The 16,072-nt window shown below is 39.4% G+C and overlaps 2 protein-coding genes across 5 annotated transcripts in view; one reads left to right on the forward strand and one right to left on the reverse strand.

The window, feature by feature from the left end:
• Positions 1 to 11,090, forward strand: part of aven (apoptosis, caspase activation inhibitor) — a 31,577-nt gene extending 20,487 nt beyond the window's left edge. Inside the window, exons 3-6 of the mRNA XM_058612946.1 lie at positions 8,728 to 8,798; positions 9,325 to 9,420; positions 9,518 to 9,791; positions 10,492 to 11,090. Coding sequence (XP_058468929.1) covers positions 8,728 to 8,798; positions 9,325 to 9,420; positions 9,518 to 9,791; positions 10,492 to 10,637 — 587 coding nt within the window. The 3' untranslated portion in view covers positions 10,638 to 11,090. The remainder of the gene's footprint in view (positions 1 to 8,727; positions 8,799 to 9,324; positions 9,421 to 9,517; positions 9,792 to 10,491) is intronic.
• Positions 10,954 to 16,072, reverse strand: part of ryr3 (ryanodine receptor 3) — a 132,262-nt gene continuing 127,143 nt past the window's right edge. For all 4 annotated transcript variants that reach the window (XM_058612944.1, XM_058612942.1, XM_058612943.1 and 1 more), the window contains one exon: positions 10,954 to 11,994. In XM_058612944.1, the coding sequence (XP_058468927.1) occupies positions 11,899 to 11,994 (96 nt within the window). In that variant the 3' untranslated portion in view covers positions 10,954 to 11,898. The remainder of the gene's footprint in view (positions 11,995 to 16,072) is intronic.

The following is a 16,072-nucleotide window of genomic DNA, read 5'->3' on the forward strand; positions in this document are numbered from 1 at the left end:
CTCTATGATTGTCTTGCAATATATTGATTAGCACAGAATGGTTTTATCGTGATATCATGTGGGCCATGTATCGCGTATCGTATTGTGAGTTTTAGTCGTTACAGTCATATCTTGGGGGATCTTAGTGTATTTGGCGATGTCCAATAATATATTTTATAGCCAATATTGGCCTATACCGATGTCACGCCAGTAATATTGTGCATCCCCTAATGGTTTTGTTACGTTCTATTATAGAAAAAGTGACTGAAGAAACAGTAGTTGTGTAACCAATGAAATGAAAAAGCTTAAATGCACAAGATCTGGATTGTTGCTCAGATCTGCACCAAATTAAATCAGTACTACTATGATCTCTGCCTTATTATCTTCACCAAGGAGGCTATTTTTTAACCACTATTTGTGGTTAAAAACAGACGGGAGGAGAATGATCCAGCAAAGAAACCATTACATTTTGTTACATATCAACATAAAATGTGGATGGTGGTTGATTTTCATTTCCCACAGCTATGGACCTTGTTTGAGATCTTTGCAACCTTGCAATGTTAAAGGAAATAATTCACTTTTTCCTCATCCCACGTTCCACCCTTCATATTGTATTTTAATCAGTTTTTTGAATAAAAAGACAGACAGAAAACAGTAATGTTTCTGTCTCCACAGTGAGTGATCATATGCACTGTATTTGTCTTCCAAGTGTGTCTTTACAGAGTGCAGGAGGAGTTGTGTGTGTTTTGTGTCTCTGAGACACGGTCAGACAGTCCAGTGTCCTCTGATGACTTAAATGCTGGAACAGAGGAACTTGGGGAATTCTGGAGTGAATATATCAGAGCAGTGTTGCTGCTCTGTGTTCCTGGTTTGTCACGTTTCATCCGTTCGTGCGCTGTCATCGCTGGAAGGATCGAGACGCTCGTGCATTTAGGCAGTTTGGTGCTTGTTTAAGCTGAGTCTTTATTTAGACGGCGGTGGGTGCGCTGTTCACAACTTCCTGTGGCGTCAAAGACAGAACAACTGCTTTGCCTTTGAGAAACGGTCTGATTCTTAACAATCTTCATTTCATCTTCATTCTGATGTATTCATTCATTCATTTTGTACAGCTTTAACCTCCACATGAGTGTCACAGTCAGGACAGGTCGTCAGTCCATCTTAGGGGAAACGTATAGAGACAAACAACCATTCACTCTCTGAATTGGTGACCCTTTTGCTGTGAGGCAACAGTGCTAGCCGCCGTGTTCCCCCATGAGCTAGCAAGTGAGTCCGCAGATGTGTTTGTTGCTTTGACATTTATGATGTAAATCCAGAAAGGAAAAACTTCCACTCAAGGCTTTTTGTTATTGTTTGTGAGTTTTGTTTGTTTGTTTTCATACATTGGTATTGTCTTCTTCTAATGACCAAAGATGGCATTAACGCAGGCCAAGCTGTGCTCACAGCGCTCTCTGCTGGACACAAACTTTCTAATGTACTTCCAGGCTGTATATGAATTATAACCCACGTCTATAGTGACATATTAAATAGAACGTGTGTTAATGTAACGAATTTCAGGGCAAATTTAATGTAACAACATCCCAATTTTGTACAGTTCCTTGTTTGAGTACTTGTTTCGTCCATAAAATGTTGATTGTGTTAACCAAACCTTAGAATGATTTTTTTTTTCTCCACAAAACAATTATTCCGTTTCTAATGATTTCTTTGTCAAATGGAGCAAAGAAACCTGTAAAAATGTCCGATTTTAGAAGCAGAAAAATCGGACTAAATAATCCGCTATCAAAATAGTTGATTTAGTAATGGATTAAATGAATAACCTTTGCAGCCCTACACAAATTCCAGTCATCAAATAAAATGCACAAGATAATCATCTTTTTCACACATGTCCGTGTCTTTGCCGAAAGCTTAAAGGTGTTTGTCGTGCATGAATCAGCCGCTTGTTTCTCACAATTGACCTCTGTGGTTTTTTTTTTTATCGTCGCTTTGATCAATATTAGATGTTGACTCATCTACTCGGCCAAACCTAATAGCTTAGGTTCCTTGCATCATTCAAATGAGGGACTCTGATGTCCCAGCACTCTCACACTAATGATTATTTCGGCCACAGGGACCCGAGCAAAGGAGGATTCATGTGAAGCTGAAGCACAATCTCATTCTGCTCTGATGAACCAGCTGTTCAGCCTCTGCTGTCGCATTGTTTACCGTCAGAGCTTCGTGGCATTAACAGCATGAGTTTGTGTCGTATAAAGGTGGAGTGAGTGGAGTGAGTGGAGTGAGTGCCACGCTACCGCTGTGACACACCGGGAGGAGGCGGGGGGTCGGAGTCAGTTGTGTTTGTCATTCATTGTCATCGTTGTCGTGTGCCGCGTGTCGCTGTGGTGTCGGTGTTGTTTTGTGCTCACCAGCTGTTTGAAGCAATTCAGAAGATGTTTGTATCAGTTCATCAGGTCTTTCCTGTCGATGAGGTAACTGTTAGCTGGTAGCAGAGCTGCACGATGGTAGGAAATCATGAAATATGAGTTCAAGTTGTTGAATCCACAGATGAGGTTGTGACGAGTGGGAATAATAATAAACTGGAAGGTTGGGGACTTGAATATAGTTGGTAAATAATATAATGTAGCATCGTCTTTGGCTTAAACAATCAAATTTGTTGCAAATACAGTTGAATATCGATGTTATTCCTCAATCACAGTCACACAGCCCACGACTCACTGCAGAGCTATTGCTGTACCGAATATTTCCCTCGGCATTCATTCAATTTTTGTTGTTCAAATAACGAATTAAGCGTTGATAAAGTTCTAAATGCATTTTGCTCGCACGTCTGCTCATGACAACATGTTTTACATTTGTATGTGAGTTTCTTTAAATTATCAAAAAAATCCAGTTAATTCCCATAAATTCTGGGAAAAAAAAATTAAAATCCACTTATATCCAGGGGGTGGAGTGGCTCAGTGGTTAAGACCCTACCCTGTGTGCGAAAGACATCATGGTCGCAAGTTCGATCCCACCCCTGGTAGACAATTGTCTACACTCAAACAAATATGTATCTATTTGGTAAGTGTTTGTTTCGCAAGTTTTATTTTGACCAAACAATCTAATTTTATTACAGTTGAAGCCAATGTTCAATATATGCTAACAGTTTTATTTCTTTTTAGTGTTTGGTATGGATTAGTTGTCACTTTTTCCAAAAATCATTCTTGAAGAAATATTACATGGCTATACAATCACCCACCTCCCTGCACAAATACACTACTTAACCATAACCAGCTAATACCTAACCCTTAACCTTAACTAGGCCACTTTTGTGATTTTAAGTGTGACACTGTTTTTTATGTAAATAACACAACTATAATTAATGCCACTTATTGTGTTGCATCAGGAAAAGTCGAGCACAGGTGGACTCTGAGGTGGTGAAAGGAGGTTCATAAAGGCTCTGAGAGATGTTTAAATATGATTGAAAAGCTAGAAAGTGTGAGATCACTTCAGCCTCTTGCCTCCAAACTAGGAAAACTCATGTGAGGATGGTGAGGAGGAGGAGGAGGTTGAGGCCCCTTGTGGTTTGTAACTCTGCAGATACGACTTTGACACAAACACAGTTGCACGTAATCACCGTTTCAAAGTTAAGCGTAAACAGCTTCAGCACTCTCTGCTGTCTCGCCTGGTTTGCTCTGGATTTTAATTGCAATTAGCACAGACAGTGATTTATCGACACGTTGTGGGTTTCAGTGTTGTGTCGTAGTAGGCTAATTGGTTTGGCTAAAAAGGCGTGACAGGGAGTGCGTGGCTGCCTAAAGCGCCGCACGTCTCACAACCAGCACGGCTTTTCCCTCTTTTTTGCCCTTTCTTCCATGTTCCCTCCTGTTGCCACAGATGGAGTCACCAAACACTCGTTAGGTGGCTTCTTTTCTCATGACGGTAAAACTCTCCAGCACTCGTCAGTGCGCTATGAGGCCACGACAGCCGGTTTAAAAGAGAAGTCATCATTCACCGGCCGCTCGCCATTACTCCACCAGCAAATGGAGGAGGAAGAAGGTAGAGGGGGAATGTGTGCGTTCATCTTCCAGTCACGTCAAACATCAACATTTCACTGCAGGTGTCGGTGGAGACTGGGCAGCGTCTCTGCTCCTCCTCACATGTCTCCCTCCTGGCTCTGCACAGCCAGACTCCTCTGCTGCAAGTGTGAAGCATGAAGGAGGTGAAGTCCTCAGCGTCAGCGTGTGTGTGAGTGTGAGTGTGAGGCACGGTGAGCTGTGTGGACTGAACGTGTGTCCCCGTCAGTAGTGTGAAAACCAGATAACAGTGACGTGCTCTGGACGAGTAGATGAGAGTTCTACACGGACACACAACACAGGAAGTTCATAGGATTTTTATATAGATAGATAGATAGATACTTTATTATATTTAATTTAAATTGTCCCTTAAAAATGTAACTCATTTTACTAATTCAAATAATGATCTATTAATTTGATGATTATTGTCCACGAAGCAGCCAACTTTATACATTTATTTTCCTTCTTTAATTGATCAGTTGACTTATAGTAAAATGTAACAAAGTGCTTGACATAAAAACACAAGAAGACGCAAGAATAGATCAATTAAAAACTATAACAAAAACAAAGCAGCCATGGAAACACTTTAACAAAACAACATTTTAAGGTTTTTGGGACAAGGCAAAATAAGAAGGGGAAAAAAATCACCATTAAACTTTTAAAGAAATAATATGAATTAAAAAAAATCCAAAATACCCAAAACAAAACAGGATAAAATGTTTAAAAAGAAACCAAAAATAGAAATTAAATTAAAGCCAGACTGAGCTCTGTACAGCACACGATGCATGAAACTGTCACAGACAATTACTGCCCCCCCCCCCCCCCCCCCCCTTTTTTTAAATTTCTTTTAAAAAATTTAATCAATTCATAATTAAAACGAGAAAACAGACAGTTCCTGTTTCCCTCAGTAAGAGGTTTGGACAGTTCCACTTCCCTCTGCTCAGTGCGAGGCGTCACAGATGCTGTGAGTCTCATCTTCACGCTGACTCACTGCCAGCACTCGCACAGTCTCACCGGACAGGAAGAAGAAGAAGAGGAGGAGTAGAGTGAAGATGAAGAGCAGCGAGGTGAGAAACAGAGGAGCAGGAAAAGACCAGAGCGGAACAGAGAGAGAGAGAGAGAGTGCGTACAACAACTCATCCCAGGAATAAAAGACGAGTGCAGCCGTAGATAACAGAACTAAAGTGTGTTTTTGTTAATGAATGACTCGAGTGCCGGGTTACAACACACACACACACACAGAGCATGAGTGATGCACTGTTTATTCACTGTGGAATAACTTCTTTTACCGACACACTTTTCCTTTCAGCTGTAAACTGATGTTAAATCAGCCGCAGCTTCACTGTCGTCGTGTTATAATCAAAGAGCAGTGCAACAGCATTTCCTCTTACCAAGGAAGTCCAGTCATTTCTAACATGATTTAGTTTGAAAACGTCTTAGTAAACAAATGACAGCTGCAGCGATAATTGTGCAAAAGTCACCAAGTAGACTGTTTTTCTTTTCCTTTTGTTCATAAAACGCGTTTCATGTGTAATATTGCACATTCTTATAGCCTCTGTATATACGTTTCAACATAGAACACAGAGAATTCCATCACTAAGGGTTAAAAAGTCTATAATAGTGACATTAAATAGATACTAAACACATGGTTTATCACTGATTGCATTTATAAAAGCAAATCTTTCTACTCCAGTCACAAAGTCATTTGTTCTATTTGCATCTATTGCCAGAAGGTGGCAGCAGCAGTGAGAATTTAGTTAGTGGACTTCCTGTGCGTTTACAGAAGTGATGACATTTACGAGTTCTCTTGAATGCATCTTGTTGGCCGCTCATTTACCTTCACTAGCTCTCACGCGCTGGAGTTTAGAATAGTACGTATTCACGTTTTGGGGGCGATGGTGGCTCAGTGGTGGAGAGAGTTGTCTTCCTCAATCTGACCTTGCAGCTTCAGTTGTATAATAATGACTATGAAGATCCTTTGTTAGAAGGTTGTGGGTTTGATTCCGCGGCTGACTAAGCCCCCACATGGCTCCTGACAGATGTGTGATAGAAAATGTGCTGCTGCTGCTGCTGCTGCTGTATGAACGTGGGAGCGTGAATGGGTGAAGACTGGTGTAAAAGCAGCTCTGAGTGTTCATCGACGTGAGAGAAGAAGAAAGCAATCGCAGAATAGCTGGAAATGAATGTCGTAGTTGATCAATAATTGATTCATTGTTGTAGCTAGAGTTGCAACCAACTATTATCTTTGTGATCAATAAAATTGGTGGTTATTTTCTTAATTAACTGAGCAAGAAATCAGAAAATATTCACATTTAAGGAGCTGAAAAACCACAACAAAATTTTTTAACTGAATAATTAATGAATACAGCCCTACATGTTATATAATAAAAACTTTGACTTATAGCTTTCCTTCTACGAGCAGCTCAGTGAATTCAGATGAAACGGCCTCGAGAAGAGGATTTAAGTCTCACATGTGTTTGGACAAGCAGGAACAAAGAGTCTCCTTTCATTCTTCTCCGTCTCTCACACATTGTCCTCCTCTGTCTCCTCTCTGTCCTGTGGATCCTCCACACACACGCACACGTTTCTCTCCTGCTCGCTGGCAGCCGTTGCCATGGTTGCGTCAGCGCCTGTGAAACTACCTGGGCTGGTATTTGTCCATGGATGTAGATCAGGTTGACGCCACCTGACATCCAGGTTCAGGAGCGAGGCGGATCACACGTGTCAGCAGTTCCCTGCGCGTGAGCGTGCGTGTGTGTGAGACTGAATGAAGGAGACGGAGGACGAGGAGGATGAAGAGGAGATATTAAACAGAGGAGCAGGAAACCGTGGAAATGAGAGTCGGAGTGTTTCACTGTTGTAGCCTCTTTGGACGAGTCATTTTCACCTCAGTGCAGATTTCTCATTTATCCTTTTACAGTCATTCACTTTTAGCCTCAACAACAACAACACTGTGAGAGGAATGAAGCTCAGCACTCGCGCTGAATCCTGAACTCTTCTATTAACACTGAAGTGGACACGAACACAAGTGAACAACATGATCATACAGGTTTTCACAAATTAGGGACTAAATGAGAAACATGGTTTTAATTTCTGTTTCTGTTGAGAGTCCAGGAAGAAGTGGGTGGAGTTATTCTAACCCTGATATCTGATGATCAGGGCGTCGGCTAATGATTATTTTCTTGATTCATCGACTCATTGTTTGGTCCGTAAAATGGCGAAGGATTTTTCCCAAATGAAAACGGAAAGGTGTGACGCAGCTGGTTTAAGGTTTTCCGAGTCCAGCAGACGTCGGACGTTGAAAACCTTTTGTCAGAGGATCAGTTTTATCTAATCAGATCAGTCTGTTGTTGCTTCTTAAACCAAAGTTAATGTAAGATCTGCTTAAGATAAAAAAAAAAGGTAGCTGCAGGGAATTAAGTGTGAGATTAGTTTTTTTCTGTGTCCCCCAAATCCCTCCGATCGTTTCCTGTGAGGTAGAGAAGCTGTGTCACTGATATGAGTCCATTATGTGACCACACACACACGTGCTGGTCTTGCATTCTTTGTGTGGACCCATCATAAACTTAACCTTCACACCAAAAATGTTTACTAATTTCCAAAGATAAATGTGTTATTTCATCATCAGACAGTGTCAAAGTATCATTCCCACAATAACAGGAGGAAAAAATTAAATAAAATTCACAAAAAGTTGACGTGAAAGTCACTTCTTCAAAGAAAATAAAAGTCCTGCATTTCTGTCAAGTTTTCAAGAGTAGAAATTAAATAAATTAAATTTAACCATAAATTTGGTCACACTAAACAAACACAGCAGCATCATAATGTTTTGAAGTCTATTCTTCATTTGACCGAGTGTAAAAAAAAAAAAAGTGGGTGAAGTTGCCCTTTAACCCTCAAAAAGCCTGTTAAAGTGTGTTGTGTGGAGCAGACAAAATGTCCTCACAAAGATACACTTCTTTGACAATGGGTCCACGCAGCTTACGTAACACACACACGTGCAGTCACTCAGCGTCACATAAAGCTGACATTCCCGCTCCGTCTGTCTCACAGTCATTGTAACCCCCATAATGCCTCTATTCATAAATCATATTTTGTCCTGCCCGTGTGACAGCGGGGACTCGGCCTGCAGACAAACGCCGCCTCCCTGCCCTCCCTTCTCCCCCCCCCCCCGGAGCGTCTTCCCTTTTGACCCCCTTCACTTCCCGTACCACCAAAGCAATTAAGGACAAGTGCAGATGGTGTGGAGTGTCCTGTGTGACAGGAGGAGGCTCCTCTGACATCTAACATAATACACCGAGCAGAGGGACACAGTGGGAGGAGGAGGAGCAGCAGGAGGAGGAAAATCGAGTACTTGTTTGGTCCAAAAGAAGTCAGAAAATGTTGATCGGTGTTTGTCAAACCTGAAGATGATGATTCTCAAATGTCTTGTTTTGTCCACAAACCAAAATGGTTCCTCTGTTATATGGAGCAAAGGAAACCAGAAAATGAAAAATAAACCAGTTATTGCGTCAGCCTAACAGGACGCCTAAACTTCAGCACAGACGTGAAGTCATAAATCTTTGTCGTATAAAAGATAAAAACAATTGGACTGATATTATTAGTAACTACTCAACGTATCGGAAGGGAGACGGTGTTGTGGTCAGTCGTGCCTAATTTTCTGGCCGCATCTAAAACATGGTCTCTGTCTTTTCTCTTTCCTCAGGAGATTCCTTCACTCAATTCCGCTTTGTGGAAGAAAAAGACTGGGAGATGGACTCATTTACAGCCGCTCAGGTCAATCTATACGCCGATCTCTGTGTGTGTCTTTGTTAGTCTTTGTTAGACATGGATTCTTCAGGCAAACATTAGAAAGTGAGTTTAAGTCAGTAAATAACAGCACATACAAGGCTGCAAAAATATGTTCTCTATGAATGAATATCTAGGCGTGATTATTTTGCGATATCAGAGGGAATGGAACAAAGCTATAAGAATAAGATGTGTATAAGTCAGGACAATAATTCATCTCAAATGATATTTTCACACATTTTGGTGTTAACAAATATTGCTATTGATTAGTTGTTCAGCCCTTTTCTGTATATTAGCTTTAAGAAGCACGACGACTCCTCCACATTGTTTTAAAAACATGGTGTGAAGGTGAATTGGTCTGTAAATGTGAGCAGTATTTCAGTCTGTAAATACAAAGCAGCGCAGCAGATTACATAAAGGATCCTGTGAACTGTTACACAACACCTGTGCATGTTAAATCTGTGGCGTCCAGCCGCAAACACACCGTCCTCACACTCTGTGCTTGTCTCTGTAGATGTCCACAGTGGTTGTGGATCTTCCAGCTCTGGCTCAGACTCTGCAGCAGGTTCCTCTTCATCAGAGACTCAACCTGGAGGCCGAGCTGCTCCAGGTACGACCTCCACACTCTGCGAGCTGACGTTCTGCCAAAGCAGATTTGATTTGAAACCTTTTCGCAGATGACTCAGTTCTTACCGTCTTCCTTCCAGGTTCTGACTCCAGTAGATTTGCCCACAGTGATCCCTGCGCCTAAACACGACACGTCCAAAGCGCCCTCTGTCCCGCCCGCGTCCACGCCGATAAAAGGCCTCGGCATCTCCAGCCGTGTGACCGAAGTGTCTACAAACAAAACGCTCAACTCAAACTCGCAGGTTTCCTCAAAAGTTGCTGAGCAGCCAGCGGACGATGGAGACGAAGAGCTGGACCTGCTGCTCACTTTAGACAAACCACCTGTCAGTGTCACAGACGAGGACACGGGAGTCGGTGAGTGTCTCCTCCCTGACAAGTTTGGGGACATAAATATTCCTGTTTTCACTTTTTATATATAAGTTTAGATATATGTTTCACGGGTGAAAGTTCAAAATGTACAGCCTAGAAGTAATTACTACATGATCCAGCAGAGGGCGCAGTGAGCAACTCACTACCTGATTTGTACCATAAGCTAAATAAACCAATTTGTTGTTCACTTGCTGTAGTGCAGTTACTTTCTTTCACCATAAATGAAAGATATACTAATCCTAACCCAGTCATTTTTGGTAATACTTGAGTAATAAGAATATTTCCGAGAACTAAATAAAACTTAACCTTTAAAGTGCTATAAATAGTTTTGACAGCAAGTGGCCACACTTTGCACGAATGCGGAACAAATCAAGTAGCAACAATGTTCTCGAAACTGGGATTTACTTCTTAATCTAAAGTTCTAATTTGAAGTGAAATTAAACAGCCGTCCTGTGTGGAAAATCACAACATCAAAGCATCTGAAAAGCAACGTGTGTTAGTATTTCGTGTTCTTCACTGTAGATGAAGAAGGAAGCAACAAATGTGCTGGAAATATCTTTAAAGAAATAACATAACGTTAATATTCGTAGAGGGTAGTTTACATTTTTGTGTTGAAACATTAAAAGCCAGTATTACGACCATGAAAGTCAAACTCTTTTCTCCGTGTGTCCCTTTTAATCTGCAGCGTGTGAAAACGTGAAGGAGGTGGCAACGGAAGAGAAGATGGAGGAGGTGAAGGAGAAAGACGTCACACCTCCAAAGTCTGTAGAAGGAAAGAAGGACATGACCGAGGAGGATCTGGAGGACTGGCTCGACAGCATGATCTCCTGATCTCCACGAAAGGACTCGAAGAGTGAAAGACGTATGTGAAGGAAACGTCTGTTCCTTTTTCAAAGGACGTCCATCAGCATCCAACCTGCCTTTGGAGCTGAATGAATGAGACACAGTCCGTTTGGACGTTCGGTGACGGAACGGAGCGTCTCGAGCACTGCTGAGGACGTGGCACAATGTTCCCTGCAGCACTTGAACGCGTTCACATAAAATAATTTTCTGTTCCCGCGTGAGATTGTTGTGAAAGTTACACGCCGCAGGAGAGACGCCATCAGACGGAGATCCCTGCTGCTGCAAGGAGCACAGACACGTGTGGTTTATTGCGTCAGTTACTTTATTCATTTCTTCCCCCATGTTTAAAGAAATGCAGTTTTACCAAAGCGTCTACATACATACAAATGGCCGAACAGGAGCAGTGAAACCATCTTGTCGTCAATAAATCCCTGAACAAGGTTTTGTTTACTCTCGTTTTCCTTTTTTTTCCCTCCGTGTGTGTTTGGGGCCTAATTCTTCTACTGTGGAAAGAAGTGCAGGCGGGCAGGAAACCACAGCTTAGGAAACAAAACCAAACTAAGCAACATTTACATTTAAGTGTCATCTAGATTGAAATGCCACAAAACTAGCTCGAGCTAAATCTGCTTGTAACTAATCCAGAACTAGAACACTGCTTGTGTCAGGAGGGACAAAAATGATTTCGATTTTTTTTTTGTTGTTGTGCATAGTTTTTCTTAAGGCACGTCGGCTCTTGATAAGCGCGTGAGTTTTCTCGGGTCCTGTGGGAACCGTTTTCCGTCTCGGGTCTCGCTCATTTCTTCCGATGTCAACTAGCAGCAAAAAAAACCACGTCCATTCAGTAGAATTTAAGTGACGCTAACATCCTGGCGTTAGTCTAGAAAAATCTGCATATTCACACATTCAGTCGTCATGCTGTAAACCCTCTGCGCGTATCAAATGTCACATTGTGCATCAGTAGGTTGGGGTCAAAGCACGTGAGAAGGCAATGTGTTATCAGAATCAAAAAGAAATTGCATAAAAGCCACGTTGTCGGCGTCGTGGGACAAAAAAAATAAAACAGTAGCTGTTTGGACTTGGACGTTATTCATGAAATTTTTTTTTTTTTCTTTTCCGACACCATGGCAGCAGATAAAGTCCAGTGAGAGTTCCAGTTCTGGTAACAGGGTGAAGTCCATGTCATTGTCTCTTAGAGAGAGAAGGAAAAGTGGAGGCGGGTGTGTGCCGCTGCCCCCCCTCCCCCTCCTTTCTAACCCAGCTGGTCCTCGTATTGTTTACGGAAGCAGTCGCCGGTGGGGAAGAAGTCCCAGCACCGCTCCTGGTACATCTTCCACACGTACGACTCCTGGAAAGACGGGGCAAAAAAATTGACAAAATGTTGCGTTACAACTGTACCATTTAACTTTTAGTACCTAAACAAATGCAAGTATGTTCTTGCCATGACAGATTAGGGTGGCGGTTCTAGTCAACACCCTAAAAAAATGAATAACAAACAGTGGCATAAGTCACTGTGTTGGGTTTGACCTTCAAATGCCGCTTTTCCACTATGTGGTCCGGTTGCATGAACCTGCCGTGACTTGTAAAGCAGTTATCACCGTAACTGAATTATTAGAATCAGTTCATGAAAAAGATTGGTTCAGTACTTCCTGGCTGACCGGAGTCCAGACTCCGTCTGACACAGTCACTGAACGGGTTGGTGTATTTAGCAACAGCACTGTCGAAAGCCAGTGATTGTAAACTGAATCACAGACTTTTTAACTGATCCACAATTCAGCATTATTCCGTTTGATTCTTGTGTCGGCGTGACGACACTCTCTGACCAATCGGTGGCCGGCAGTCTGTCGATGTCACGGATAGTATCGTCTCAACTCACTTGAACCTCGCCAGAGCAGATGCAGGACTATTGCTAATGTAAATGTGCCAAGTTGTGCCAGGACCATGTAGTGGAAAAGCGGCAAAAGAGAATGTGAGATAATGTCATCTCTTCTCTTTCAGTATGTCGTCCAAATTTTGACAAAAAAGTCATACTTTAGTTTGTTGTCCAAAATGTGATAAAAAAGTCATACTTGAGTATGTCGTCCAAATTTTGACAAAAAAGTCATACTTAAGTATGTGATCCAAAATGTCATACTTTAGTATGTCGTCCAAATTTTGACAAAAAAGTGATACTTAAGTATGTGATCCAAAAAGTCATACTTTAGTTTGTTGTCCAAAATGTGATAAAAAAGTCATACTTGAGTATGTCGTCCAAATTTTGACAAAAAAGTCATACTTAAGTATGTGATCCAAAAAGTCATACTTTAGTTTGTTGTCCAAAATGTGATAAAAAAGTCATACTTGAGTATGTCGTCCAAATTTTGACAAAAAAGTCATACTTAAGTATGTGATCCAAAATGTCATACTTTAGTATGTCGTCCAAATTTTGACAAAAAAGTGATACTTAAGTATGTGGACCAAAATGTCATACTTTAGTATGTCGTCCAAATTTTGACAAAAAAGTCATACTTTATTATGTTGACCAAAATGTCATACTTTAGTATGTCATCCAAATTGTGACAAAAAAGTCATACATTAGTATGTTGTCTAAAATGTGACCAAAATGTATAACTTTAGCATGTCGTCAAAAAAGTCATACTTTAGTACGTCATCCAAAATGTGACAAAAAAGTCATACTTTAGTATGTCATCCAAAATATGACCAAAATGTATAACTTTAGTATGTCGTCCAAATTTTGACAAAAAAGTGATACTTAAGTATGTCATCCAAATTGTGACAAAAAAGTCATACATTAGTATGTTGTCTAAAATGTGACCAAAATGTATAACTTTAGCATGTCGTCAAAAAAGTCATACTTTAGTATGTCATCCAAAATATGACCAAAATGTATAACTTTAGTATGTCGTCCAAATTTTGACAAAAAAGTGATACTTAAGTATGTCATCCAAATTGTGACAAAAAAGTCATACATTAGTATGTTGTCTAAAATGTGACCAAAATGTATAACTTTAGCATGTCGTCAAAAAAGTCATACTTTAGTATGTCATCCAAAATATGACCAAAATGTATAACTTTAGTATGTCGTCCAAATTTTGACAAAGAAGTCATACTTTATTATGTTGACCAAAATGTCATACTTTAGTATGTCGTCCAAATTTTGACAAAAAAGTGATACTTAAGTATGTCATCCAAATTGTGACAAAAAAGTCATACTTAAGTATGTGGTCCAAAATGTGACCAAAATGTCATACTTTAGTATGTCATCCAAATTTTTTCAAAGAAGTCATAGGTTAGTATGTCGTCCAAAATGTGACAAAAAAGTCATAGGTTAGTATGTCGTCCAAATTTTGACAAAGAAGTCATACGTTAGTATGTTGTCTAAAATGTGACCAAAATGTATAACTTTAGCATGTCGTCAAAAAAGTCATACTTTAGTATGTCATCCAAAATATGACCAAAATGTATAACTTTAGTATGTCATCCAAAATGTGACAAAAAAGTCATACTTTAGTATGTCATCCAAAATATGACCAAAATGTATAACTTTAGTATGTCGTCCAAATTTTTACAAAAAAGTCATACTTAAGTATGTCATCCAAATTGTGACAAAAAAGTCATACATTAGTATGTTGTCTAAAATGTGACCAAAATGTATAACTTTAGCATGTCGTCAAAAAAGTCATACTTTAGTATGTTGACCAAAATGTCATACTTTAGTATGTCATCCAAATTGTGACAAAAAAGTCATACATTAGTATGTTGTCTAAAATGTGACCAAAATGTATAACTTTAGCATGTCGTCAAAAAAGTCATACTTTAGTATGTCATCCAAAATATGACCAAAATGTATAACTTTAGTATGTCGTCCAAATTGTGACAAAAAAGTCATACATTAGTATGTTGTCTAAAATGTCACCAAAATGTATAACTTTAGTATGTCGTCCAAATTGTGACAAAAAAGTCATACATTAGTATGTCATCCAAAATATGACCAAAATGTATAACTTTAGTATGTCATCCAAAATGTGACAAAAAAGTCATACTTTAGTATGTCATCCAAAATATGACCAAAATGTATAACTTAAGTATGTCGTCCAAATTTTTACAAAAAAGTCATACTTAAGTATGTCATCCAAATTGTGACAAAAAAGTCATACATTAGTATGTTGTCTAAAATGTGACCAAAATGTATAACTTTAGCATGTCGTCAAAAAAGTCATACTTTAGTATGTCATCCAAAATATGACCAAAATGTATAACTTTAGTATGTCGTCCAAATTTTTACAAAAAAGTCATACTTAAGTATGTGATCCAAAATGTCATACTTTAGTATGTCGTCCACATTTTGACAAAAAAGTGATACTTAAGTATGTCGACCAAAATGTCATACTTTAGTATGTCGTCCAAATTTTGACAAAAAAGTCATACTTAAGTATGTGATCCAAAATGTCATACTTTAGTATGTCGTCCAAATTTTGACAAAGAAGTCATACTTTATTATGTTGACCAAAATGTCATACTTTAGTATGTCATCCAAATTGTGACAAAAAAGTCATACATTAGTATGTTGTCTAAAATGTGACCAAAATGTATAACTTTAGCATGTCGTCAAAAAGGTCATACTTTAGTATGTCATCCAAAATGTGACAAAAAAGTCATACTTTAGTATGTCATCCAAAATATGACCAAAATGTATAACTTTAGTATGTCGTCCAAATTTTGACAAAAAAGTGATACTTAAGTATGTCATCCAAATTGTGACAAAAAAGTCATACATTAGTATGTTGTCTAAAATGTGACCAAAATGTATAACTTTAGCATGTCGTCAAAAAGGTCATACTTTAGTATGTCATCCAAAATGTGACAAAAAAGTCATACTTTAGTATGTCATCCAAAATATGACCAAAATGTATAACTTTAAAATGTCGTCCAAATTTTTACAAAAAAGTCATACTTAAGTATGTGATCCAAAATGTCATACTTTAGTATGTTGTCCAAATTTTGACAAAAAAGTGATACTTAAGTATGTGGTCCAAAATGTCATACTTTAGTATGTCGTCCAAATTTTGACAAAGAAGTCATACTTTATTATGTTGACCAAAATGTCATACTTTAGTATGTCATCCAAATTGTGACAAAAAAGTCATACTTAAGTATGTGGTCCAAAATGTGACCAAAATGTCATACTTTAGTATGTCATCCAAATTTTTTCAAAGAAGTCATAGGTTAGTATGTCGTCCAAAATGTGACAAAAAAGTCATAGGTTAGTATGTCGTCCAAATTCTGACAGAAATGTCATACTTTAGTATGTCATCCATCATGGTCTTCAATCAGCCTAAAAGGGCACATGTCAAGGGCTACCAGAACAGGGGGCGTCCCTGTCTATTTTCAAAAAGCTCTTCCAAGAACAAAATGTCATACTTAAG

Source organism: Solea solea, chromosome 17 (assembly GCF_958295425.1).
Source record: "Solea solea chromosome 17, fSolSol10.1, whole genome shotgun sequence".
NCBI classification, from domain to species: domain Eukaryota; kingdom Metazoa; phylum Chordata; class Actinopteri; order Pleuronectiformes; family Soleidae; genus Solea; species Solea solea.